Raw genomic sequence first — 24,900 nt, 5'->3', positions numbered from 1 at the left:
TGTTACTGCCCTTGGGGAAGATTGGCCTAGTATTGACAAATTTTACATGTTTTTCAACAAAACTGAGATTAAGGACTATTAAATGGGATATGTATATTTTAGAAAATCGAACAATTATTTTAACAGCTTTATTGAAGTATAATTCACACATAAGAAATCATATTCAAAGTTTAAAATCTGATGTTAGTATGATGAATTACTTTGATTGCATTTCAAGTGTTAAGCCAGCCCTACATTCCTAGGATAAACCCCACTTGGCAATGATATCCTTTATATATATTGATTGATTCACTTTGCTAAATTTTGTTTAGGATTTTCGCATATGTGTTTATGAGGGATAGATCTCTGTAGTTTTCTTTCTTATGATGTCATTTTCAGATTTTATCATGTCAGGGTCAAATTGGCTTCATTGAATGTGTTGAGAAAGTTCCATTTTCTGGAAGAGGCTGCATAATAATAATATTATTTCCTTTTTAAATGTTTGATAGAATTTGCAAATTAATTCATCTGGGGCAAGAGTCTTATTTATAAGTAGGAAGGTTTTGAACTTTCAAATTCTTTAATAGATAAGGCATTAAGGTTTTGTCTTTCTTCCTGAGCAAGATTTGGTAGTTTGTGTCTGTCAGCAAATTTATCCATTTCATCTAGATTGTTGAATTTATTGGCACAGAGTTTATAATATTCCCCATTTCTTTTTAATCTCTAGAATATGAAATAATGTTGCTTCTCTCATTCTTGGTATTGGTAACTTGTGTCTTCTTTTTTCCTTGATTAGTCTGCTAGTGGTTTATCAGTTTTAATTAAATATTTTAAAATAATGTAGGCCAGGCATGGGGGCCTGTAATCTCGGTGCTTTGGGAGATCAAGGTGGGAGGATTGTTTGAGGCCAGGAGTTCAAGTCCAGCCTGGGCAACATAGGCAGACCCCTGTCTCTACCAAAAGTTTAAAAATTAGCTGGGCTTTTTGGCATGCACCTGTAGTCCTAACTACTCAGGAGGCTCAGGGAGGAGGATCAGTTGAGGCCAGGAGTTCAAAGTTACAGGACTATGATCAGGCCACTGCACTTCAGCCTGGGTGACAGAGCAAGACCCTGTCTCTTAACAACAACAAACAGTATGTATGCCAAATAAAACTTATGTCTTCAAGCTTGTATTACTTGTGGGCCATTGTTTGTCAACCAAGTCCTAAAGACAAAAACATGACCAAAAAATATTAAACATGATCACATTGCCATTCAAGTCCAAAGTCAACACATAGACATTATCCAATATGAAAAAACTCAGAGAATATAACATCTTCAAGACCTTCCTGGAAACATTTATTGAGTAGTAAAATTCAGCAAACCAGGAGATAAATCAGAATAACCGAAGAAGAATCCTGATAAAAAGCACTGAGAGTGAAGATTAAATCCTCTATATAGAAACAATTATTGACAACTATGAGAATTATAACTGCAGAATAAAATTAAAATAGTATAAACTTTGCCAAAGTAGAATAAATAATATAACTTAAAAAAAAATGAAGCAAGGGACTAGTGGGAGGAAGTGTTTGAACCCTTAAAGTTTGAAACAATTTTAGACGTTAACACAGTGCTTCTTAAGGTTTTCTTAATCTTTTTTCCTTTTTTTTTTTTTTTTTTTTTTTTAATGAATGGCAGTCTTTTTTATCTTTTATTTCACTGGAAACCAGTTTAATTTTTTTCATTGAAAGTGGCATATATACCATAATTACGTTGTAATAAAATTATTGTGTCTGTATGTCTAGCCTTTTTAATGTTTATATACATGAATTTCAGAATGATTTTTACCTGCTTATAATGGTGATGATTTCTTTATGGATAGGACTGTGGCTAAAAACAATTTTTTTGTTCTTTTTATATTTTTCTATGTTGCTTGAATAACTTATAATAAGCCTATATATATATATAGAGAGAGAGAGAGACAGAGAGAGAGAGAGAGAGAACTTTCTCATTGCTCAAAAGATAAGTATCTTACTGTGAAAGTTTAGTGTTCTGAAACTGGAACAGTTTTTCATTTTGTGGTAATGATAATACTGAACCCCTAATGTCTGTATTATGGACAATATGAAATATAAGACTTTCTCTCATTAATTTTTTTTTAAATTTTTTTATGAAATTTAACTTCTTACTCCAGCCTTTTGAGTAAGTGTCCCATTTGAATCTTCTTCACTGGAGAATTAATGTATCAGTCAGAGTTCAGTCAGGGAAACAGAAAGCCCTTTTGGTATTTCAAACAAAAGCAATTCAGTTGAAGAAATTAGTTACATGGTTGTTGGAAATGCTGGGAAAGCAAAAGGGAGGAAACGTGGTTATGGAGAAACAAACAGGAAGAAGGGGTAATGCCTAAAATTCAGATGCATGGGTCACCCGTGGGCTGGAGTCCACAAACCTACACCTGCTACTACACTGTTAGAGCTCTGTTTCCCTGACTGAACTCTGACTGATACATTAATTTTCCAGTGAAGAAAAGTCAGTCTGTATCTTGCAGAGAAGTACTGCTTTAATCAAGGATGGGACCATCTACAGGATGCTTTTTCTCACTATGCCCTATCCCCATAACTATTAAAGCAGCTGCCAGCAGCTATCAGTTTCCTGCTCTGCCTTTCTCCACTTTCTGATCTTCCACCAGTACCTTCTAAAAGCAGAACCTAAGGCAAAATAATCTAGAAAATGGAATTTGTTTATCATAGCCCTTGCAAAACATAGGGCACAGGACAGGATTGGGCCTATGACAGCTCGCACATTAAATTGTATATATGTAATCGTATATATTTATAGTTTTAAAAAGTTAAGCTTTGCGTTTGTAGTTCTTAAGAACTTTAAAACATATCCAAAGCACTTTTTAATCATCAAACTGATTAGACGTCTTGTAAATGAACTAGGAATGGGAGCATAAAAAATGGTAGCTGGACACAGTCCTGTCCCTAATAAGTATGCACTAAATAAACTTTTTTTCCCTTCATAATAAGCAGTGGTGGAGAATACTGGAACTGTTGTCATACTTAAAATGTTGAAATGCTCTTTTGACTGACAGATGGTACTGGGACTATCAGATCTATTACTTTCTCCACCAGTCTTTTCATGTACATATCCTTATCTCTGTTCCAAAGTATTCAGAGGATTAACATCATTATTCTAATGTGGAAATACAAAACAATGATGAACTTTAATGTATTACCTCCCTGTTAGAGGAAATACTTTCTTAGGAAAATTCAACTTGAAGTTTAAAAATCATGGCAATATTTCTCATTTTTCCATTAAAATCTCATAAAAGTGTCATTCAGTTCATATTTGCTGATCTTTATCCATGGAAAATAGTCTTAAAATTGCTTGCTTAACTATGGAAACTGGCATTTGGCTGATTTTATATGCATTCGTTATCTATATTTGTATATGGTTACATTTGATATACCTCAAATTTATGTTCATTCACAGTTAAGTAATGAGAATGTCTCAAATAAATGCTCTGAGAACTTTTATTAACAAATTTCATCTGAACACATTGGTGTATACCTCAGAAGAAGATCAGTTTCTCTGTATCAACAATTTTCCTCTAGACAAATCAGCTTGAAAACAAATCTCCTAGTGCCAAACCCCCACCATTTTTCTGCCTCAGTTCCTTCCTCTAAACAAAAATCTGGAGCTGTTCTGTGTCTGGACATGGAGGTAGTTGAACACATCTTTCTTCATGAATGGGAGAAATGTAACTAAGCTTCATTCATCCAGGCAGAATTGGAATGTTGTCCAGTCTTTTTATTCTCTGCTTCCTTTTCTCTGCTAGAAATGTCTTGTCTCTTAGGAAATTATACTATAATCATGTTATGTGTTGTCATTGTATCTTATAGTTCTCTTTAAGACTTTATTGTTGTGCATATTTATATATTTCAGTGGGAGAACTGAAGTCCAGTCAGTTCAGTATGGCAAAGAAAAGGCAAATAAAGACAGGGTATTTGCAAGGTAAGCCAAATCTGTTTCATTGTCTGAATTTTTTTAAAAGATGGATTGAGTTTACTAAAATTTTTCTAAATATTTTTTCTTAAGTTTTTCTAAATATTTCAAATTTTTGATTAGAAAATTATCACTATTCTTTAACAGTAAATAATGTTGAGGGAATGATAAACTAGCTTGTCTAGTTTATTGATTCATTTTTTATATGAACATTAATAGTGTGCCAGGCATTGCAGCTCTGAATAGGCTGATCAGATATTATGTTATTAATATAATATTTTGTTCAAGGTTGCTTTCCTTTTTTAAACATTTTTGAGAAATATAGTGACTTATTTCATGTTATCAAGCCATTTCCATATTTATTTAAATTATATTGTTAAGAGATAAGTTGTTTTATTTTTGTTTACCATTTATTGTCTTTATTTCTTTAGGGTCTATCATAGTCAATTTGCTCTTCTTTTTTTGTTGTTGTTTTTGTTTTGAGACGGAGTCTTACTCTGTTACCTAGGCTGGAGTGCAGTGGCCCAATCTCAGCTCACTGCAACCTCCGCCTTCTGGGTTAAAGCAATTCTCCTGCCTCAGCCTCCCTAGTAGCTGGGATTACGCATGCCACCACACCTGGCTAATAGTTTTGTATTTTTAGTAGAGATGGGGTTTCACCATGTCAGCCAGGCTGGTCTTGAACTCCTGACCTCAGGTGGTCCCCCCACCTCAGCCTCCCAAAGTGCTGGGATTACAGGCATGAGCCACCACTCCTGACCTAGCTGATTTGCTTTTTAACAAGTGAAATGACATGATAAGATCTATGTTTTAGAAAATAGTATTATGAGCAACGATAGAGAATGGATTAGAAAGGAAAGCCTCGTTACCCAGAAACTAATTATAAGGTAATTGCAGTAATCCAAGTGAAAATAATAAAGGCCTGAACAAAAACATTGGTAATGGAATGGAAAATAGGGAACAAATTTAAGGAATGTTTTGTAGGCAGAACTAGCAGAATCTGATGACCAACTGGACACAGGTGTGTTAGAGACAAGAGTCTGTTTTCAGTGAAAATTACTTTGAGAGGCTAAGTCTTTTAATTAGTTATGTGCTTGGCATCTACTGCTATTAGAGGCTTGAGTTTTAATAAAGAGAACTAGAAAGTTTGCTTTTGATTTCACTCTGTTTAAATTTTGTTCTTAAGCCTTTATCTAACAGACCTTCTTTGTGTTTCCAGAGTAAAGGGAGTTTTGTGTTCTTGGTTTTTTTCTTCCTCCTTCCAAAAGTGGAAATTGCTTTTTTCCCCTAGTAATGTAAGTGATAGCTCATTATGTTTAAATACTCCAACAGTATCAAAGAACATAAAGAAAATTTATCATCTGAAGACAACTTTTTAAAAAAAATTTTATACTCATTATTCAGGATTTTTCTATGCATATACTCATAGAGACATTTTTATATGTGTGTATGTTTGTTTTGAAATTGTTTTATACTATTTGTTGTTTGTTTTTATCATTTAACATATCATGCACATTTTCTTTGCCGTTCAAAAATCTCGTCATTTATAATGGCAATAAATCTTTTAACAGTTAAATACTTTAATTGTAAACTATAAACTTAACTTTTAGGATTCCTGCCTTTACTGAGCCACGTCCCTGCCTCCAGAGTAGTTGTTGCTAAGACTTTGTAAGGATATCACAGTAATATGTGACATACAGCTTACATTTAGTAGTCTAGTATATGAGGAAATAATAGTTTAATACGTTGTGAATTAACATTAATAGAAGAGCCATAAATGGTAACTTAATCTTTATTTTAAAAATCAGATGCTTGAGATAATATACTTTATTTTCATTCTGTTGTGACTGATGGGAAAATTTGCACTGCATTGTGAGGGGGTTGGACCAAATGGTGTCATGAGTTGTCTTCAAATAAAAAAATCCTATAATTTAAACCTGTGATAATGGAAAACCTTCACACCTAAATTACTTTGAATTCACTTATGGAAAATGAAATCTGAGTCAGTGTATTTTTTTTAAAAACCAGTAACATTTCTTAAAATATTTTTCTGATTCTTAGTGTTGTAACACCATAACAATGTACTTAAAACTTTTTTATTCCTCTCTTAACAAGCGTCTTCTTTCTTGCTTGACTTTTATAAAAAGTATAGAACATGTGATTTGATCACTAGTTGTATGTAGTATATCCTAATATGAATACCAGATCATAGGTGTATTTATATATTAAGTTAATATCACATGTAAATGGTTTCTTTATAAGTGTTAATGTTTTAATATTTTGATCATATCAGATTTTAGAAATAAGCAGAGTTATACCTGCATTTAGTTGTTCATTTTGTGTATTCATTATTAAAATGTATAGTTGTTTAATAGGTTATTTTATAAAACAGAGCCATTATTCAGTGAATAGTAGAGGTAAAATTTCAATATTATAAGCCTCAAACAACTCTCCTATTCCTTTTGTTTTTCTGGAATTGTGTGGTTCCTCTGAAATAATAAGGTATGAGCTACAATGAGGTTGTAATAGTACTGGGCTGTTTAATGATCTCTCTTCCTCTGAAAGATGAAGCTTTTCTGGGATTGTTTTTCTAATATGTTAGGATCTAATTGTAATAAACAGATATATACCTACCAAAATTCTCTAATGGTTTTAGTAATTATTAAGTTATTTTATTAAAGTACCAGATAATTCTAGAGTTCTTTTTTTTCCTTTGGGTTTCAGTTGGCAATATGAATAGATAGAAAAGGCTCCTCCTTAAACTTTTCATATAATAATTTTTTAGCAATCATTAAATGTTTTTTCTTTTTTCTGATTATCACCGCTTCGTGTTCACCTCAGCAGCACGTATACTGATTATCACCTCTTCAAATTGCTTTCACATTTTGCAGTTGTCATATATCTAAGAAAAGAGAAAAACAATGTTCTCATACAATAGAAAAATAAGGTGCCCTGCACAGAAAAGAAGCTTACCACATCGCAAACACACTGATGCTGTGTGGTATTTTTTTCTCTGAAATTTCCACACTCAACAGGAAACATAGACAGCAAGCTTGAGTGGGCGGTTCCCTGAGGTTAAAACTGTTAATAAAATAAAATACATGAAGTTTGGTTTTAAGTTCAAAGTGTCCAGCCATGTTTAGTCCATTAACAGCAATAAAGTGTTCTGACGCTTCAGACTAGGTGAGTGTGCTGGAATTTTTTTTCTTCAAATGACTTTTTCCAGCTTTTAGAAAATGAAAGTAGTTGATCTACTGATTACAGTTAGTGAACTTTCATACAGCTTACATTTCGTAGTTTAATATTTGAGGAAATAATAGTTTATTACATGATAAATTAGCATTAATAGAGCCGTAAATATTAATCTTTATTTTAAAAATCAAATGCATGAGATAATATACTTTATTTTCATTCTGTTGTGACTGATAAGAAAATTTGCACTGCAATATGAGGGGGTCGAACTAAATGGTGTCATGAATTGTCTTCAAATCAAAAAATCCTATAATTTAAACCTGTGATAATGGGAAACGTTCACACCTAAATTACTTTGAATTCAGTTACGGAAAATGAAATCTGAGTCAATGTATCTTTTTTAAAACTAATAACATTCCATGTCTTAGAAAATGCCTACAAGTTTTTTGATTAAGGAAATGTCATTAGGCCAAACTAAAAAAGTTTTAGCTATGAATTGCTGAAATGATAGGACACTTGTGTAGTTTAGATTCATAAGTAACTTAAATTTTTTGTGGTTTAGTAAAATTAATAGGCTAAAACATTGCCCTGAAAATTTGGATATTCATAAATCATAAAATTCAGGAGGTAGGGAGAGACCTATGGGTCATATTGTGCTAATAAATTTATACATTTAGATACAGAAACATAAGAGGTTTGCCTAATAAGCCACATCTAGAATTCAGAGTCCTTATTATTTTAATGCTTCCTACTGTACACATAATAATGATTTATTCAGTTCTCTTTGGTCAGTGTTATTGTGCGTTTTAGTCCAACCTTTCTTTTTACACGTTTAACATATTGGAAAGGAAATTCTAGTAGATAGTGAAACTTCAAACTTCGTGAGATCATTATGTATCAGAATTCTAATGTTATTAAGTTTTAATGTAATCAGATGAGTTAATATAGCGTTTGCTTTGTGCCTTCCTTGGTAATTGTTTTATTTTTTTAGCCATACAGAAGTGTATACATAGTACATGATGAGAGGAAAATATCCCAATGAGCTAAAAAGCAAGTCCAATACTACCTGCAATTCTTTATCATTATAGGAAAATCTGAAAATAAATCCAAATTCACACAACAAAAGCCCATAGTTCCTATTAACTATAACCAAAAATAGTCTTCATTTTTAAATTTTAATCAAATAGGTATTTCTACCTAAATGTTTATGATCCGATTTTTGTAGGAAGACAACAGGATGTTTCATTTTTTGTAAATTGTGCTATAATGGAAAATATATATAATTTTTATATGCTTCAGTTAATTACTGAAATATAATACTGTTTAGAAGATGATTTATTATATACTTTATATATGTAGCTTAAATTATTAGCCTCCACATTAACTCTCCACGTTGTAAAGCCAGGCATTTAAAGGATAACATATATTTTCAGCTAATTTTGTCCATTATCTGAATTTGCATATAAAAATACTTTACTTGTTAACATTCCTAAAATTCTAAGGGTTTATGATCTCTGCATAGATCAATATCTTTTGATCTGAATGAATCAATATCAAAATCTTTCTCTCTCTCTCTTTCTCTGTTTCTCTCTCTTTCTCTCTTTCTTTCTTTCTTTTTTTTGAGACAGGGTTTTACTCCTATCACCCAGGCTGTAATGCAGTGGTGCTAGCACAGCTCACTGCAGTCTCAAATTCCTGGGCTCAAGTGATCCTCTGACTTCAGCCTCCCAAGTAGCTTGGACTACAGGCACCTGCCATCATACCCAGCTAATTTATTTTTTATAGAGACAGAGTCTCCTTATGTTGCCCAAGCTGGTCTCAAACTCCTAAGTTCCAGTGATCCTCCCATCTGGGCCTCCCAAAGTGCTGGGATTGCAGTCCTGAGCCACCCCGCCCAGCCAAGATCTTTTTTCAAAACATCACTTAGTTTTCATCTTTATCATTAGGATACCTGATAATATATAGATGGGTAACAAAACATATCCTTTTACTCCCCACCAATAAACAGAATTGTTAACCCTCCAAAATGTTTTTGGAAAAAAGGGAAAAATCCACTAACCTACTATATGTAAAAAATTGTTTAAATAGATAAAATATAATATGCATAATTATTTTTCTTCTGTATTCATTGAGGCAGAGGACTGGAATTTAGATATAGAAGCATTCAGGAGATAATGTGCTAGGAATTATTTAATACAGGCCAAGATAAGCTAGTGTTCCAGATACTCTGGAATAGAAGTAGGTAGTGTCTGTCTTATCAGTAACATATGAGAAAACGTTTGGTAGCAGACCTTTCCCTTTTTACCTTTCTCCTTCCTTTTCTTGTTTCTTCTGTTTTTGCTCATCCTTCTTATTCTCTTATTCTTTCTAGCCTATCTTTCCTTTATTCTTCATGTAAAACCAGTGTACATTCTTAGGAAGTTATTTGGTAAATAACCTTTAAATGCATTAATTTTTTATAAGTAAACTCTTTATGTTGCTCGTCTAGAACATAATCTATGAAAACAAATGTAGGATTTGATTCATAGTTTGGGATATAAAAATAAAACTTTTAACATATTATTTAATTTATTTCTGCAGATCCCCAAGTAAGCCCTTGGCACGGAAATTAATGGATTGGGAAGTAGTAAGCAGAAATTCAATATCTGATGACAGGTTAGAAACACAAAGCCTTCCATCACGATCTCCACCGGGAACTCCTAATCAGTAAGTGTGAATTCTGTGACCAACATCAGGTGTGAATTTTGCTAATTTCTAATTATTGGCTGTATATTTTTATGCCTAAGATAAAGATACACAAAAATGGAGTTCTTTCGGTGAAACATGATTTTTGTTGCTCCAGAGCATTATTTTCTCTTCGCCTGCTGCTCATTGCAGAAGCAACACGGTATAGACTTGCGGGATGAGAGTAGCACATTGAATAAGGACCCCCCACTCTCAACTTTCCTCAACAGTTAACTTTCGCAGTTAGGAGTTCCTGATAAATGAAGATCTGTTAGACTTAAAATCTCATATGATTGTTGTTGACATACTCACTTTTCATGTGGATTCCCAGCAGAATTTCTAGGGGAGCATATATTGTTTGAAAATGCTTTTCAAAGTGATTGTGATTCTCTGAAACCCCCACCTCAACCATGGCTTCAGCATGTTCTATGGCCTAGGAAAAGGGGTTTCCAGCACCAGTCCCTACAAGTTTAGCTCTCCCTGAGCTAAAAAGCACTGTGTGATTCAGCACTCACCGTATATGTACTTCAGTCTGACATTGCTCACAAAAGTTGTATGTTTTGGTGTAAATGATTGTAAGATCATAAATTAGCCAAATGTACTAGCCAAAGATGTTGATTATCTTAATTTGATAATATTACAAATGTTGTATGTAATTAAGATAATGGTAAACAAATGTATGCCAACATATTAACATACTTTATTAACTCATAAGGTTCACTTATACTTGAATGTTGGTATGCAATATAATATTTGAAGATGTCTTTTTTCATAAATGTTTTACGCACATTAATGTTTAATAAATTTGCACAAAATTCTAAACGTGGCTGGGTGTGGTGGCTCATTCCTGTAATCCCAGCACTTTGGGAGGCCGAGGCTTGTGGATTCCTTAAGGTCAGGAGTGCGAGACCAGCCGGGTCAACATGGTGAAACCCCATCTTTACAAAAACACAGGAAAATTAGCTGAGCATGGTGATGTGCACCTGTCAGGTGGGCAGGGCAGGGATTGTTTGAACCCGGGAGGCAGAGGTTGCGGTGAGTTGAGATCACGCCACTGCACTTCATCCTCGGTCACGGAGTGAGACCCTATCTCAAAAAAAAAAAAAAATCTAACAGCTACAGCATTGAAGCCTATTATCAGCTGAGGAATAAACTTTACCATATCGGAACAGTTTATACATAAACAGTTTGGTTCACAGAGCTTTAATACTTATATGTTAAAGTTCCTCCTAGAAAAAAATGGACTTAGTAATTTCTATCTTGCCGATTTCAGGTTGCTTTTATCATTTTTTCTCATAAATGATTGCATATATTCAAAGCCTCATTAGGTTGTGTGAAGAAAATTCAGACCTTGTTTTTCTCTTCCCTTTTGCAACCAGCCATTTCTTCATTTATACCAGCAACAGTAAAAAACAATAGCAAGTTATAGAAAATGTAAGATATTTAAGCCAAAGTACTCAAGTAATTAATTAATTAGCAGTAGCTCTGATTAAGTTTTCTGGTTAATGAAACAATTTTAGATACAACCTAAAAAGATTTTTTAACATTCTGAAGAGATAGTACAAAGTGGTGGTTAAGAGCATGGGCCCTGTAATCACTGTATGCTTGACCTTGGGCAAGTTAATTAATCTCTGTCTCATTTTTCTCATCTACAAAATTATATTTATAATAATGTCTTTCTTATAGTACTGTTACGAGGATTAAATGAAATGCTTAGAGCAATGTCTGACACATACATAAGTACTGAAATATTGTAATTAAAAATTATAATAACACTACTTTGTGTGACTGTCAAGAGGATGGCAATAGAATTCAGTATCTATTCTAAGGATTCAAAGAAAGTCCCGTAAATAAAAGCATTTATAATGATTAAAAAATAATTCAGACTAGAATGTATTTCTAAATCATTTATTCTAATCCCTTTATTTTATAAATGCTGAATAAGACAAAATCATAGTGACTGACACCTAGAAACATTAAGGCACTTAGAGATAGTAGGTGACTTTACGGGTAGAATCCTTGGCAGATTGTTGACTGTAACTCAGATCACTGACTTCCCATTCTCTGTTCTCTCTGTTTATATCACACTGTCTTTTTCAGAGATTGCTTAGTCAACATGGCTTGACTTAAAAACACATACCCACTTTCTGATGCAACCATATATTAAGAAACTTGGAAATTTTTTTTAAAAAAATTTAAAAATTTTTAAAAAGCATATTTTAATTCAGTTTTTCTCCCTCTTTATTTAGTCGAAATTCTGCATTCACGCAGGAAGGAACCCGGTTACGACCATCTTCAGTTGGTCATTTGGTAGACCATATGGTTCATACTTCCCCAAGCGAAGTGTTTGTGAATCAGAGATCTCCGTCATCAACACAAGCTAATAGCATTGTTCTGGAATCATCACCGTAAGAGCTTTTTTATTTTGCTTCCTCACTCTGTGTTTTCAATGCCTCAAATTGCTTTATTTAAAATAATCTGGGAAATTAGGATATTTGATACAAGATTTTAATTATGCAACTTTTCAAAATTTATATATTTGCAATTATGCTCATTTGTTCCTGAGAGTTCTTGTTGCCTCTCCCTCCCGCACTCAGTCACTATGTTGTTCTTTTGTTGACTTAGGTCTTCAATTTTTAGTGTATAAACTCAAATATTTCTGCAGATAATGTAGCACTCTGGTCAAGGGGGAGGGTAAAGTAGAACTTTCTTAATATTTTTAAAGGAAAAGAACCATAAGTATGAGTAAAAAGTGTTGAGAAAATTAAAATACTTACAAGGTATGTAGATAGGTAAGAAGATTTTTGAATTTACCTATGTAGATAGGTAAGAAGATTTATTTCTTGAGAAGGAGAAATTGGTGTAAGATATAGTGAATGTGATCAGGGGTAAAGAGTGGGCCCAAGAGTGGTAGGTGGAAGAGAGTACAGGTGTAGGGTCATGTTTGTCCCTGGGTAGGGTAAACCAAGGAAGACTGGCTGAGCTATCAAAACAAGTAAGAGTTCAGCCTGCATGATGTATATCTTGGTAAAACATTTTGATTGTGTGTATATATTATTTAAAATGGAGAAATAGGACAAATACACACTGTACAATGATACCTGTGGGGAATTAGTTGGCAAGAAATAAGATTGATGGGAGATTTAATGTTTTATTACTTTAGAATTTATACTTCTAAACTTTCTGGTTGATTTTTAATAATTATGTATGTTTTAATTTGGAAACTTTAAAAAGTATAGTAATTAAGGACATGATTGAAATATTGATTTGATTTTAAAATTACATACTTTCATGACATAAAAATGAACCATATGCAGGAATCACGAAAGCCTAATTATTACAAACCAAAACCAATATAACTCTTGAGGCCTAACAAAAATTATCTTTATCTATTTTTAAAGGGCCTTTTCCAAAGAAAGACATATAAACACAATTGAATATTTCCACATGTAAATTTTATAGATTCACAAACCCCCAAATCACTTGCTGATATGGTTTGGCTCTGTGTCCTCACCCAGATCTTACCTTGAATTGTAATCTCCAGGTGTCAAGGGCAGGACCAAGTAAAGGTAGTTGAATCATGGGGGTCATTTCCTCTTTCCATCATGCTGTTCTTGTGATAATGAGTGAGTCTTACAAGATCTGATGGTTTTATAAGTGTCTGGCATTTCCCCTGCGTGCACTCATTTTCTCTCCTGCCACCCTGTGAAGAGGTGCCTTCCACCATGATTGTAAATTTTCTGAGGCCTCCCCAGCCATGTGTAACTGTAAGTCAACTAAACCTCTTTTCTTTATAAATTACCCAGTCTCAGGTGTTTTTTCATAGCAGCATGAGAATGGACTAATACATTTGCCATCTCAAAACACCTTTATTCTACTTTCCTGACTTGAGTGGAGAAGCAAGTTCAGGGTAACTTGGAACTGTGAAGAGTTTTTGCTTCTTCTGTCTTGTGCACAAGATTATAAAATGCTTGGAGTCTCTTTGGACATGTATTTTATAAGGCTTATGTGTTTGTATTCCATTTTGAATCTATAATACTGCATTTGACATTCAACCAGTTTTTAACCTTAAGAATAGTGAGAGAGTTCCGAAAAGATAAGCTTAATAATAATAACTTAGTTGCTTACAGTCATTTTTACATAAATTCTCTCACTGTTCTATTCAGGAGAATTCAGTGAAGTAGGAAAGATATGTAATATCCATTTTATAGATAAGAAAGCCACACTTAGAACACTTGTCCCAATTTACAGAACAAAAACTCAGGCTTTCTCTAGCAGTCAGCCAGGAGAACTTTGTATTCCAAACAAGATGTTATAGATGTTCTTTGATTTGCAATTTAGATAAAATACTTTGCAACTTGGAATCCATAGATTTTAGTTTTTCTATTGTCCAAATGTGAAAAGAATTTAAATGATATATTGGATTAAGCACAGAACATTTCAACATGTAATGAAATAGATTTTTTTAAGGTTTTTCACATATTCCTTTTTTTAATTGTCAGATAAAATCATCTTACCAATTCTTTATTTAAGTGAGTACAGGAGGTTGCTTATACTGTTTAGAATAAAGTTATCATTTATAGGCTAAGGATAAAGGAGACCACAGTCTACAACACAGCATGTGAATTGGATGATTAAATTTATTAGGATACAAATTTCTAAAGGCGGCAACAGAGAGCTGCATTAACTGCAAAATAAGCTTTTTTCACTGCTGTTGTTGAAGCATTTATAAGAAAATTTAAAGCTGACTGGACTGAAATAAATTGTGCACATTTTTTCACATATCTTGATTGACATTTCTAACAAACCTTTTGCTACTATGTGACAATATATTGCTCTGTTACCAGCATAGTACACTTGAATATAACATTTTCATTATTTACCCTCCACTTAACATTTTTCAAAATGTCAAATTGCCAAGTGTGGTGGTGTGTACCTGTTGTCCCGGCTTACTCAGGAGGCTGAGGCAGAAGGATCACTAGAGCCCAGGAGTTGGAGGATGTGTTGCTCCGTGATGGCACCTGTGGATGGTCACTGCACCTCATCCTGGACAATACAGCAAGACACCATCTTTTAGAAATCAAAAGCAAAAAAAAGGTCAAAGTTTAAGATAAGCAAGTTATTTTTGGTAAAAAGCCCCAATATGAACGTGGGGCATTTGGAACACTTTTAGAATTATATTGCCATCTCTCCTTTCTCTTAACAACCAAAAGTTAACACGAGTAGTACTTTTTTTTTAATGTGGGTAAAATTTTTTTTTTTTTTTTTTGAGACGGAGTCTCACTCTGTCGCCCAGGCTGGAGTACAGTGGCGCAATCTCGGCTCACTGCAAGCTCCGCCTCCCAGGTTCACGCCATTCTCCTGCCTCAGCCTCCCGAGTAGCTGGGACTACAGGCGCCCGCCACCTCGCCCGGCTAATTTTTTGTATTTTTAGTAGAGGCAGGGTTTCACCCTGTTAGCCAGGATGGTCTCATTCTCCTGACCTCGTGATCCGCCCACCTCGGCCTCCCAAAGTGCTGGGATTACAGGCGTGAGCCACCGCGCCCAGCTAATGTGGGTAAAATTTTTTGTGGGTAAACCGTGTACAGAATGTGTTTCGAGCCCTGGTGCCCCCTCCTCTAGTACATTTTAGGCAAGTTATTGGTTTTAAATATATTAAAACAATTGAGTTAGAAATGTTATCAATTAAAGTAAATATGGATGTCTATAAGCCCTGGTGTTTACTAATCTTGCTTTCTGTTCATTAAAATATAAGTAATTTCTGTTAGAATTTAAAATATAGCAGTATTACCATAACCAAAATGAAGTGATTTAAAATACTCATATTCTGGATATGTTCTGATAAGTTCTAGGAGTTCTGTTGAGGCCTCAGATACTGACTGGGGGGATGCTTATTAGCATTTACCTATTTTGTAAATTGGCTTCTTAGAAACTTTTTTTTTTTTTAGGGAAATGTTCCGCTGCCACGAAAAGTTTGGAAACCTCTGATTTAAAATAACCTTCCTCCTTTTTGCAGTTACTTTCTTTTAGATGCAACTATATATCATAGTGGTTACGAGCACAAGCTCTGGATTCAGACTAGGTTTAAAACGGGGTTCCACTACTTCTAATTAGGTGACCTTTGGTGAGTTATTTTATCTCCGTAAGCCTGTTTCCTTACTGTTAAAAAACAGGGTGATAATAATACCTACCTCAAAGGATTGCTATAAGCATATAATAATTACATAGCTTTTTTCAGTTAAGCTTTTGGGATATATTCCAACAACTTTTAATATATTATCAACAGTTTGTCTGGATATTTGAAGTGTGAGCATCTGATTGAACACAGTGAGGAAGTCTCCAGATTCTCAGCTTTGTTCTTACATCCCTAATCACACGATATTCTAGGCAGACTTTATAATCCACAAGTGGCTTTTTGTTTGTTTGTTTGTTTGTTTACTTAGGGACAGGGTCCTGCTCTGTTGCCTAGGCTGGAGTGCAGTGGTGTCATCACTGCTCCCTGCAGCCTCGACCTCCTAGGCTTAAGTAATCCTCCTACCTCAGCCTCCCAAGTAGCTGAGACTGCAGGAGCATGACACCATGCCCAGCTAATTTTTGTATTTCTTGTAGAAACAGGGTTGCATCATGTTGCCCAAGCTGGTCTTGAATTCCTGGGCTCAAGTGGTCCACCTGCCTCAGCCTCCCAAAGTTGTTTGGGAGGATTACAGGTTTGAGCCACCGTGCTTGGCCATCTTCAAGTGTTAAATCCATTTCCCTGAGCCATTCTTTCCTGGACTATTCCATTCTAGTCTTATCTAATGAATCCCCACAGCTTTGTCCACACCTCATCAGTTCCTTTTGCTTGGTCTTCAAAGCTTTGCCTTTCCTCCACCCCTCTCAACTACTGGCACTGATGATTTCCATCTATAATTCATTGTCCCCAATTCCCATTCCAGTCTTGATCAAGTCTAGCAATATGTTGTGAACTCTTCAAATACTAGGCTATTCTAGGACAAGGAGATTTAAAAAATCAAAGAAGGTTTGAATAGAAGGAGATACCAAGCCATGGGGACTTAGAGAATGTACCATATTAGATGCTGTATTCGTGGCATCAAGACTAATTACGGGTCCCTGGACAGTAGCTGCAGTATGCTTACCTGTCATTCATCTCTGGCTAAAGGCTCTGTCACTTGCACTTGGGAGCTAAGGGTGGACACCTTGATTTGGTTGAAACCAAGAATCTCCGGTCTCTGGGAGGCTTGTTCTGGAATAGATTCTTACTGATAAAATCACATGACATTGTCAGTTCTATTCTTAGATATTAATCATGTCCCTGATAGTTTACATGAACTTTTTAAAGTGCCTTGTGCATTAGTTAATAATCAACCTGAAATGGTGTTTACTTTAAAACACTGTCATTATCAGAATAAAGTAGCCAAAGTGTTAAGAAGCCTGAATTTTGAATCAGAATTTTATCTGTATCTAATGTAATATAAGTAAAGTACAAGTTGTGTTAAATGCGTATTGAAGATGAGAATAACAGTAGTGATTATAGTTAAATGAGACATGATCTCTTGATATACATCTTAGAAAATAAGAGGTTTGTTTTTTTCTTTAAGAGACAGGGTCTCTCTGTCTCCCAGGCTGGGGCATAGTGGCACAATTATAACTCACCACAGCCTCAAATTACTGTTCTTGAATGATCTTCCCATTACAGCATCCTGAGTAGCTGGGACTACAGGTGCACACCACCATCCCCAGCTAATTAAAAAAAAATTTTTTTTGTAGAGATGGTATCTTGCTTTGTTGCCCAGGCTGGAAAATAAGAGTTTTTAAAAGAGCCATCATTTCTGGCACATTTGTATTAGTGTCTAACACGAATATAGTGTTTGTTTTCTAGTCTATTGGAGTAAATTTTATGTTTCTGTGACAGATTTCTATGTACAGTCGTGCCTTTACCGTTGTTTTTTTTTTTCTTTAAATTCATGATTTTCAAGGGTTGTTCATTTTTCTTTTTTAAAAGTAACTAAAATAATCCCTTCAGGATTGAATTTTTTTCTCGCTTTCCCTAAATCAGATCTTTTCCAGTTCCCTTCCTTAAAGCCAGATGATTCCCTCCACTTGTATGTCTCCAGCTACAACCCTGATCCCTGCTTCTTTCTTTAATTTCTATTTCCCTACTCCTGCCTAAACTGCCTGTTAGTAAATGTTGGCCTTCTTTGAAAATTAGAGGTCTCTTCCTTGAGGGTACTATCTGTTACTTCTGACAGGGCTGTGTTTCACTATGCTGCCTAGTTATTCTCACGATTGCATGATGTCTCTTCATTCTCTTATACTTGGCAGATTTTTGTGTGTGTGCACTTAGAAATAGTATTGTTTTTAAGAATTGGACTGTTTCATGACATTATTTTTAATGTATCTTTCTAATTATAATGCAAGGTTTACCTATGAAAGTCATCTTCCTGGATAACTGTTTAGGTAATAAATATAATGTATATGATAGCTGTACAATAGAAATGAAGAAGAAGGCTATTCATTAAAGTAAATCGAATTAATATTCTTGGAGTATGTATTTTAAAAAATGTAATTGATAACTTTTGCCCAATATTTGAATTTCAGGAATCTGTGTTGACATCCTTGATTACATTTATAGACTTTAGAGTGTGTGTGTGTGTGTGTGCGCGTGTGTGCGCGCGCGTGTGTGTGTAGAGTTTGGTTATTGAAATTGGAAGTATAGAAAAGGGAAACAGTTACAGGGATTACTATTAGAGTACATAATCAAATTATAAGAGCTCCGTAGACCAACCTAACCCTCTGCAGCAGTCAGGCATATGGAGAGCCTGTCTGCCACTCTCTGAGAAGTTACTTTAATAAGAAAGGTATGTAAGACAGTGGGAAGGCAGCTAGCTCTGTCCTGAAATCCAAAGTTTTACTGTCCTGTCATCTTCATCTTAATCTATACTCCATTCTCTTCACCTTTTCCTTATAATTTGGCTTAAGTCCCAACCCCAGCATTTATACTTGGGTTCTTTTCCTATCTGTATCTTCTTGCTTATTTTGAATGTTTAAAAAGAGGTTAGAAGAGGCTATTATCAAATACCTGGAGTCTTGCAAGTAGCACGGGATGGAGATTTGTGTAGATTATAGAGCTCATGCTGCATCTACAGACAGCAGCTGCCACTTGGCTTAATACAGTGTTTGACAACTGGTACTGCAGGCCCATTCTTTCCGGAGTTTCCAGATTTTTCGTCTTGAAAATGTAGATTTGTATGCAATTTTAAAAATGTAATTGTTTAACTCAATGATTTTTATAAAAGCAATGAATGGTCCAAATGTATGTTGGCCAAAATTGGCCCATAATCCATGAATTTACAACTGCTCTTTTAGGGTAACAATATCTAATCAGAATTGCACAATAAAAACCACCTCTGGAGGTGTTTTTTTTGCCTAAACTGTAACTCCAGAAATAGAGATTCAACAGTTTTAGCAAAATGTACCATAGTATCGGTGCTGTCCCTCTCATGTAACTGAGTATTGCCACTGTTAGGCCCATACCCACCAAGTTTGACTCACTTAGATATGCCACTGCTGACCAGGCCTGAGTTTCTCCTATGTATTTTGGCGCTGTATTTAAACTGATAGCTGGACCAAGAATAAGGAAGGTTGCCCTGACTCCATTTTCATATGTTCTCCACCTTATACCCTTTCCCACAGGTTTTTAGTTTTGAATGTTTTTTTCCCCAGCTTTTAAATTTAGCTTTTAAATGTTTCCTGGTTATGACAACTGTATGCAAAAGCAGAAAAAGTTTCTAATTATCTTGCCTCAGTGGTTATACATTTAGGTCCAAGTAAGGGGTGAGACCTGTTATATATGTAGAGTCCAATTACTTCTGGTGTTTGTAAAGTTTTAGAGACTATCAACTGCCTTTTAAAAATGTTGCATCTGTTAAGTTCTGCTAAGGGATGTCCATCTCTATGTGCTGTAATCCTATGTAGTACGCCGTGGTTGAGTTACATATCTCTATTCTAGTCCATGGAAACATTTCTGTAGACAAGCAATACTTGAATGTGTGGGCCCTTAGAAGCTTGTATTCTTGGCAGTTGAAAGTAACATTAAAAATGACCACGTTTGGGACCTGGAAGCCCTGGCCATTAAAGCAGACCTCAGTGAAGCTTTTGCTGAAAAAGAGGGATGTATGCTCTGATTCAGGCTTTGTAGACTTGGTAGAATTTGGAGCATTTGTGCCCTGAAGTATTTCTATGCAGACATCTAGGCTAAGTGGGCATTACTGTTCACTTGCTTCTTCTGCGGTTATATTTTATACCAGGTTATAAAATTTCGGAAAGACTCTAATCTCTCCTAGGAGAAACTTCTCTGGAAGACCATACAATCACTTCATTCATTATTAATCCCAGCTGACTTCCTTGGCACTAATCATACTTTCAGTTTCACAATGCTTATTCACTAGGTGTCTAGCAGCCAACCTCTCAATAAGCTTACATGTCCTCTACAAGGGAGAACAAATGTATCCAAGGGTCACTCTGGCAGTAAATCTCTGCATCAGTTATCTTGTTATGCTTGATCACAAATGAGCCTTACTTAAAGTGACATAACAAAGATTCTTTCTTTCTTATATTATATGTACATTGTGTGTCATCTCTGGCTCTGCTCTACCTTGTCTTCATTCTGGGTCCCAGACTGGTAGCACGCCCTGTTTGCGACATGGCTAGTCTCATGGCCAAGGGAAAAAAGAAGCATAATGAAATCATGTGTTACTTTTTTTTCTTTTTTTTTTTTTTGAGATGGAGTCTTGCTCTGTCGCCCAGGCGGGAATGCAGTGGTGCGATCTCAGCTCACTGCAAGCTCCGCCTCCCGGGTTCACGCCATTCTCCTGCCTCAGCCTTCCGAGTAGCTGGGACTACAGGTGCCCGCCACCACGCCTGGCTAAGTTTTTTGTATTTTTAATAGAGACGGGGTTTCACCATGTTAGACAGGATAGTCTCAATCTCCTGACCTTGTGATCCGCCCACGTCGGCCTCCCAAAGTGCTGGGATTACAGGTGTGAGCCCCCACACCTGGCCCATAAGTTGTTTCTTAAAGCTTCCTTTCAAAAGTTACACATTCCACTTCTACCCACATGTCATTGGCCAAAGCAAGTCACATGGCCAGGCCTAATGTCAGTGGGGGGAAGAAGAACTTTTTTTTTAATGATAATATCATCTAATACATTTTGCTTATCTCCAGACCTTATAGCTTGGATGTTAGGTGTCTCGTCAGTCAACAGAAGAGCAGATACTAGGTGTAAAATGTGTGCTTCAGTGCCACACCAGCAGTCATGTGAATTGACACAGTAGCTGTCATCGCTCTTATACCTGTCCTTAGGCAATAAGACAGTAATTATTTTATCAGGTAATAACACCAATAGTGGTCAGTGTTCTTATCAAGAACAATTTTCCCCTTACCTATTTAATATTTTACTTCTCCCAAATCCACAAGTTCCGTGGATGCATACTTCTTAAGACACAAGTTGAACCACAAGTTTCCACTTTTGGCCTTTGTGGAAAGCTCACAAGTAATGTTTTGTTTTGTTTTGTTTTGTTTGAAACGGAGTTTCCCTCTGTCGCCCAGGCTAGAGTGCAGTGGTGCAATCTCAGCTCACTGCAAGCTGCACCTCCCAGGTTCATGCCATTCTCCTGCCTCAGCCTCCCGGTAGCTGGGACTACAGGTGCCCGCCACCACTCCCGGCTAATGTTTTGTGTTTTTAGTAGAGATGGGGTTTCACCATGTTAGCCAGGATGGTCTCGATCTCCTGACCTTGTGATCTGGCCAGCTCGGCCTCCCAAAGTGCTGGGGTTACAGGCGTGAGCCACCGCACCCGGCCACAAGTAATGTTTTTATACATATTATGCTTGTTAAAAGCTAGAGTTTCTGCCCTGAAGTTACCTTTATCATATCTAGCTCTTTTTATCAGTTCCTGTTGCCACAAATTGAGGCTTATGCTCTCTAATGTTAATTGGATTGAGTTTTCTCACCTTAAATCATATGTTCTGACAATATCTAAACCAGTTTTGTCTCTGGTGATGATCTCAGCACTCTTACTCAGATTTCCAATCCTTATCACATCATTGAATTCAATACTTCCATGAATCGTATTTTATTTCTAAAAAGATCAGGCCAGTCTCTTAAGCTATTTAGACTGGAATAGTTACTTTATCTGTGGAACTGCCCAATTATCAGTTCTGGATTTTCTTGCCTCCCTTATTCCTGGCTACCCATGACTCCTCTGAAAACCTTAAACAATTTTTTTTGGAAAGCTATTTACTTTGTTATAATAGATTAATAGGTATCTTCACAGGAATACCTTTAAAATATATTTTATTATATAATTGTTTATAAATATGATAAAGTAGGAAATTAGATTTATTACTTCAAAGTTAGGAAAATTTTCATTAAAAAGTGGCACTTCCAAATATGAAATTTAGAGCCTGTCTCCTACTAGACATTGTAAATATGTGGGTTTCTTGACCCTAACTTTTAAAAAAGTTTTGAAACAGCTTCCAAATTTGTCTTATTGTCTAGATCACAAGAGACACCTGGAGATGGGAAGCCTCCAGCTTTACCACCCAAACAATCAAAGAAAAACAGTTGGAACCAAATTCATTATTCACACTCGCAACAAGATCTAGAAAGTCATATTAATGAAACATTTGATATTCCATCTTCTCCTGAAAAGCCCACTGTAAGTAGCTTCTTCAGATGTTCTCATTTTTCTTTGAATTTTTAAAATCCTAAATGAAATTTCTTTTGTACTGTGGTATTTTTTAGTTGTAAGTTGTATTACAGTACCTTCTCTTTTTCATCATATTCTTTGGTCATGAATTGTGCCATGATGTAACTCGATATAAGTTCTATAATTAGAAGTGACCATGGAGTGCACAGAGTATATAATTAAATAAGCTTTGGGGTTAAGGGAAGATTCCTAGAAGAGATCATCTCTGATAAGAACTAGTCAGATTTTTTCCTTCAAAGAGCAGGCATAGAACATACTAAATGAAAGAAGCCCAGGACAAATAGCCATGTGTTGTATGATTTCGTATACGTGAAATATCCAAAACAGTCAGATCTATCAAGAGACAGTAAGTAGATTTGTGGTTGACTAGGCTTTGGAGGATGGCAGGTGGGGAAATGGGGAACGACTGCTAATGGATACAAGATTTCTTTTGGAGTTGATGAAAATATTCTAAAATTAGATAATAGTGATGTTTGTACACCTCTGTGACAAGAGTAAAAATTATGGAAATATACACTTTAAATAGGTGAATTATATGTGAATTATATCTCAATAAAGCTGTTTTTTAAAATCACATATATCAAGCAGAGGAAGTATCATTTGAATTCATGTAACATTTATGAGCACCCTCTGTGTACTCATACATATGAACCTGGCTTGCTATGAGCCAAGTTCTACGGATATAGCAATTAATAAAGACAGACATGGCCTCTGTACCTCCTGTCACTTAATAGTCTAGCATGTGCTGGCAAGAATGCATGAGAGGATATATCTGGTTGGGCTAACTGCAAGTTATTAGTCAAAGAATTTACTTTTCTGAACTAAAATTTTTACTAGAATTATGATTTTTTACAAACTATACGTAATATAAGCATATAAAGAGTATGCTTCCTATATATCTGAAGAATAGATTTTAAGTGAAGAAAATTACAGGTTATTTAATTTTGTCTTTTTAAGCCTAATGGTGGTATTCCACATGATAATCTTGTCCTAATCAGAATGAAACCTGATGAAAATGGAAGGTTTGGATTCAATGTAAAGGTAATCTGGAATTTATTTTATACTCAGTTTTTAAATTAAGGTGTTCTTATTTTGGTAATATTTGACTAACATTTTACTTACTCTCTTTTTAAGGGAGGATATGATCAGAAGATGCCTGTGATTGTGTCTCGAGTAGCACCAGGAACACCTGTGAGTTATCTAAATGTTTCAAATAAATCCTGTTTTGAAGAATATGTACTTATTTTATAATTCTTATTAGTTTAAATAAAGGAAGGAATTTCATCATTTCTTTTATTAAATGTCAAATGTTGGCTGAATCTCTTTAAGTTGCTGGGAAGTTAGTTTTTACTTGTTCTCTATAAGTTTTTAAAATCCGTGTTTTTATAAAGAAGCTATTTATGACTTTCAGTGCTTCTAAAGCATTAACAGAGTCTATCAAAATAACCCCCTTAAAAAACAAAATATAGACAGAGGTATAGTTTTGTGAGGGGTTTTGTTTGCTTGTTTATTTTTTATTAGAGTAGTTTAAGTACATTATACTTGCCTATGCGCGCCTTTAAAATTTTACTTTAAATGGAAATGATACTACAAGAACCAGCAACCTGAGAGAAAGAGGCCAGCTATGCTTTTTTTGGTGCTTTGCAGCAACCTCAAAGTTGGTTTGAAAATCACAACTGAGATTGATCAAGGATATCATGTTATGTGGTTTTGGTTCTGGTTTTTAAGGACCTTGTTTTTTGCTAAAATAACAGGGTACTCCTGGAATACCCCTGGCATGAGCATAAAGACAGAATAGCTTATTTAAATATAAATACGTCAGATAGCTATTGAGGTGTCACATGAAACTAAAGAGCATGAATGCAATCATACCTCTACAAGAAACTTTTTAAATCATCAAGACTTTCTACTTTTCATCTGTTTCTTTCTATGTGATTGTTTGATTCCTCTCAGTGCAGATGAATTTGTACATTGAAGCAGCCTACCTCTCAAGCCACTCCAGATAAACACTCCAGTCTAAGTAAAAACAGTGTACTTAGTAGCAGCTTCAAGCAGAGTTTTGTAACACCACTACCACACACACACACCATTGTGACTTCTAAGTCTCCACTACATAGAAATTGTATAACTACCTACTGCTATTGTGATCCTCAATCCATGTAGTAGGATATGACTACTAATAACTTCCAGGTTTGTATATTACCAGCTCAGTAGCCCACAGTGACCTTGCAGTCTAAATTATAAACT

General features: G+C 35.1%; 1 protein-coding gene across 2 annotated transcripts in view; it reads left to right on the top strand.

Annotated features, from left to right (window-relative positions):
* PTPN4 (protein tyrosine phosphatase, non-receptor type 4 (megakaryocyte)) overlaps positions 1–24,900 on the top strand; it is a 242,281-nt gene that overhangs the window by 180,519 nt on the left and 36,862 nt on the right. For both annotated transcript variants that reach the window (XM_011983430.1, XM_011983431.1), the window contains 6 exons: positions 3,908–3,976; positions 9,740–9,865; positions 12,133–12,291; positions 22,443–22,602; positions 23,611–23,694; positions 23,788–23,844. In XM_011983430.1, coding sequence (XP_011838820.1) covers positions 3,908–3,976; positions 9,740–9,865; positions 12,133–12,291; positions 22,443–22,602; positions 23,611–23,694; positions 23,788–23,844 — 655 coding nt within the window. The remainder of the gene's footprint in view (positions 1–3,907; positions 3,977–9,739; positions 9,866–12,132; positions 12,292–22,442; positions 22,603–23,610; positions 23,695–23,787; positions 23,845–24,900) is intronic.

Source organism: Mandrillus leucophaeus, unplaced genomic scaffold (assembly GCF_000951045.1).
Source record: "Mandrillus leucophaeus isolate KB7577 unplaced genomic scaffold, Mleu.le_1.0 Scaffold25, whole genome shotgun sequence".
NCBI classification, from domain to species: Eukaryota; Metazoa; Chordata; class Mammalia; order Primates; family Cercopithecidae; genus Mandrillus; species Mandrillus leucophaeus.
This window is presented reverse-complemented; position numbering and strand designations above follow the sequence as displayed.